This window comes from Zea mays, chromosome 10 (assembly GCF_902167145.1).
Source record: "Zea mays cultivar B73 chromosome 10, Zm-B73-REFERENCE-NAM-5.0, whole genome shotgun sequence".
NCBI lineage: Eukaryota > Viridiplantae > Streptophyta > Magnoliopsida > Poales > Poaceae > Zea > Zea mays.
The window spans coordinates 27,215,957-27,219,854 of NC_050105.1; the positions used below are offsets into that span (position 1 = coordinate 27,215,957).

The window sequence follows — 3,898 nt, forward strand, 5'->3', positions numbered from 1 at the left end:
CGCTGCGGCTGAGCAATGAGGAACAACTTGCGCCGACTTGTCCTCTTCCTCCTCCGCGCGCGCTCAGCCTTGGTGCGGCATGCTCCGCATTTAGCTTCCTCTGCACACGACGCTTGATGAAGGTGGATGGTGGTAAGTGTCACAGCGAGGCAGACGACTGATTTGCTGTTGTACGCACGACGGCGCACGCACACCGGTGAGGCACATCCTTATCTATAGCGAGGCGGCCGGCTGGTCTGCTTTTGGTTTGTTGCTTTACATGCGACGGCAGTTGTTACTTGTTACCCACAGCGAGGCGGGCGAGCGGTTGTTGCTCACAGTTCGTTGCTGTACGCGCGATGAACAAGGGATCAGTCTCATCTGCGCGGAGATCAGTTTCACCTGTGTAACGGCCGACCTATAAAACTGATGCTTTATATGAGTAGAGATAGAGATGATAATTAATTAGATATGAATGTGGAGCCAACAATTCATGTTCGAACCTTCACTTGTGTATAATTTTACCTTATTTTTGCATAAAGCGAGAAGAGAAGGATGATGCACGGCGACTATAGAATCATGAAAACCTGGTACTTTATATAGTAGAGATTACTTCAGAATTTCAGGTTCACTTAGCTATTAGACATAAAACCTGTTCATAAAGGTTTTTCTTAATACAATAATACTATACGGAAGCCCTACATTTGAATGCTTAGAATGAATGATTACCTAAAACCCATATGATTAACACTGGGATATCACAATAAAGAGCAGAAATCTTTTGTCGAAACAAACCAATACTGCTTCAAAAATCTAGAATATAGACCACAGTAGCTCAGCTCCAGAAGTGCTTAATTTTATAAACGTTGTCAATATGGATTTCCCAGAGTCACAACACAAAACTACACATGAAGAGTACACTAATGGTTTTCAACTTGTAGATGTGAATCGTAGTCCACCAGGATTGTGGACGAACACGAAGTTGATAAATTGCAGGAACCACTTAACCTAGAGTTCATCTTTTGGTGCTGGCAAGCAGTCCTCATCCCAGAAGTAGGGGAATTTCAGCTTTGCAGCTGTATGAGGCATACTCCAATCATCATATATAAATCTGTAACAGGAGATGCCACTGAATCTCAGAAAAGTATTTGTTGCTCATATGTGTGTTATTAACTTGCAATGAATTATTCGCTGTACAATCGAAATTGCTGCAGATACACACCACAAAATATGGTACTGATAAAGACGATGACGATGTCAACTGTAAGTCAGTAACAAAACAAAAGAGATCACAACACATGTGAATAATACTACCATATTTTATTTAGAAAAATATTGGTGGACAATTACTAAAGAAGGTTAGATCAATAAATCAAAGTGGTATAGATCGTATCAGATGTTGAGAATGCCAATTTTTGAATACTTCATCAGGTATATAGCATATTTAGCAATCTTGCAACAAAGTTCAATGTTAATTACACCGATATTCTTATATTTGCATGTATTTTCTTAGATAAGATCGGCATTTTACATTTGCATCGATACTCTCCATCACAGGTTACTCTGAACTCTGAAGTACTATGTATTCATGGATCAGTTAGCATATGTAGTTGAATGAAACACAATGTTAAAGTAAGATATGCTCACATCTTGACCGGTGGGCGTGATATGATCACAAGAACTTGCAAATCTTCGTGCTCATTAGAATTCCAGACCTGCAAGAAAGAGAAAGATGTAGACACTAACAAATTGACCCTACCCAAGCTCCAACAATATCTTAAAACTAGCCAAGGTACAGTACCATATAATCAGCAGAGTTGTGCAAATCAGGACACGAGATATCACTGTATCAGACAAAGTAAAAATGCATATAAATGACAACCCTTCTCTTTTACCTGATGTGGATCATTTACAGGGATCGAAAATGTGGTATTCTGAAAGACGGGAACTTCCTGCGGCTGTCCTGGGTACTTCAGCGAGCTCGACCCGAGTAAGAGCGTGCCTTTCCCCTTGAGGACAATGAAAACCTCTTCACAAGAATGCCTGTGGATTGGGGTCCTTTGACCTGGACCAAATGTTTGTAGCCACACTTCCACCTGCAGGAAAACATTTGATAAAGAAGCAAGAAGGAATCATAACCACATCTACACCGTACATAGATTATTCGAATATGAGACATGAGCCACCAAACATATCTACACATAATTAAGTCCTTTCAACTAATAGCAGCATGAATGAAATTAGTCTATTTCTAGAGTTCACATATAAAGCAATAAATTATCATGCATCCAAGTGGCAGTAAGATCAGGCCCGAGAAGGGCAGGAGCGAAGTGTGCACAGGCACAGGACCGCCAAATCGATGGGCCCCAAATTTTTAATTTTTTTTGCTTTAGCTCATTAACAACATAAGTAGATGTTAAGACAAGACCACTGCTGTTTTGTCAGTCTCACGCCACGGTGATTAGATTAGAATACTATTACACCGAATCGTCGTCGCATGGGGTTGGTGTTTTTCTTTACTATACAAGGTCAGTACTGTGTTTACTCTTTTGACATTAGTATTTTATATGGAACAAAACATATTTAAGTTATTTGAGTAAGTGAAATCATGTCTTAGCTATACTATACATATAAATTTTCATATATATTTAGGCTGTCTCCAGCGGCTCCTCTATCTTATCTCCTATCGTATCCCCTATTTCAAACATCACTCTGCAAATAGTATCAAACGGTGACATCTACAGTGTCGTGTCCCCTATTTTACACGATCCACACGATCCACACCGAAGACAGCCTCAGAACCTGGTTGAGTTCGCTCCAGGTCCCCATATTTTAGGAGACAGCCCTGGGCAGTAGCTATCTAGAATATCCACAAAAACCAGCCCCGCACATAGAACAGCATGCCTATACATGAGCAAATTCAATTAATCTTTGAACTACTCGAGTACTCTCATGCCAATATTGTTTGGGGAAACAGACTATGGCCCTAGGGTTTATTCCTCACCTCCTTCGTCCCGTGAGCAAGAGCACCTGTGACAGTTATATGCGAGAATCCTTCCCTCCCGTAGTTGCTCTGCTGCATTCGGCTTATGTCTCTCACCAGTGAGTTGTCTGGGTACATCAGAATATCATCAGTGCACTAGTAAAGATTTTCTATAACTGTATCAAAAGAAAGATGCTCACTGCTGTCGCGAAGTCGCAAGGAATGTCTCAAATCGAATTAACGTATCTAGAGATACTACTAATTCACACACACACACACACACAAAAGTAATAGTGAGACCTGGGAGCGGGAGCTAAGGCCAAGCGACAAATTTGGAAGTTTCAGGAAATCCGGGAAGGGGGGAGGTGCACCTCGCGGGCAGGACGACTCGGCTACTGGGAGGGAGGAGGCAGCGGCCGCGAGGACGGACGCGAGGAGCAGCCCGCGACCGACGGCGGCGAGTTGGGGTCTCTGGGCTGCCCCGGTGGCGGGTCGTCGACGCACCATGTTCGGGAGGTGGTATCCTCCTCGAGAGATTATTGAGATTATGAAACACGGCAGAACTGGTTTCGACGAAATGGAGGTGTAGGCGTGGGCTTCGACATTTTGGAGGCGCAGGCGATGGAGAAACGTTTATATGGAATTGATTTAGTTATTAGCCACTGCCAAGAAGGATTTAGCTACTTAACCTCACGCCGTCGCTGACGATGCTCGCTGTCGGCAACCTCTTGCAGTCGTCGGTGGCGTTCGCGGCGCTGACCTCGCCGGCGTCCTCAACTCCGTCCAGCGTGCCGTTGAGGCGGTTCTCGCGCATGCGCAGCGACCTGAACGTCCTGGGCGTGGCCCTCGACGCGCACATGGCGCGGCTGGACGAGGTGGTCCGCGTCCTGGATGCGAGCGCCGGCAGCGATGCGGCCAGGGAGAGCGTCGCGCGGG

At 44.4% G+C, this 3,898-nt stretch overlaps 1 protein-coding gene across 1 annotated transcript; it reads right to left on the bottom strand.

Moving 5' to 3' along the window:
* Positions 1 to 758: 758 nt before the first annotated feature.
* Positions 759 to 3,616, bottom strand: LOC118471935 (auxin-binding protein 4-like). Its single transcript, XM_035963356.1, has 5 exons — positions 3,334 to 3,616; positions 2,984 to 3,090; positions 1,875 to 2,075; positions 1,627 to 1,694; positions 759 to 1,090 (listed from the first exon to the last, which is right to left on the bottom strand). Exons 1-5 carry the CDS (start codon positions 3,467 to 3,469, stop codon positions 988 to 990), a joined length of 615 nt encoding a protein of 204 aa, XP_035819249.1. The 5' UTR covers positions 3,470 to 3,616; the 3' UTR covers positions 759 to 987.
* Positions 3,617 to 3,898: the final 282 nt, after the last annotated feature.

Bases quoted from the DNA above. Each gene is read 5' to 3' on its own strand.
- LOC118471935 (XM_035963356.1), bottom strand. From the start codon at position 3,469: ATGGTGCGTCGACGACCCGCCACCGGGGCAGCCCAGAGACCCCAACTC. The intron at 2,076-2,983 runs GTGAGGAATAAA...GTTTTCCTGCAG, and splicing joins TTGCTCACGGGACGAAGGAG to GTGGAAGTGTGGCTACAAAC. The intron at 1,695-1,874 runs GTAAAAGAGAAG...TCTTTCTTGCAG, and splicing joins CTGTAAATGATCCACATCAG to GTCTGGAATTCTAATGAGCA.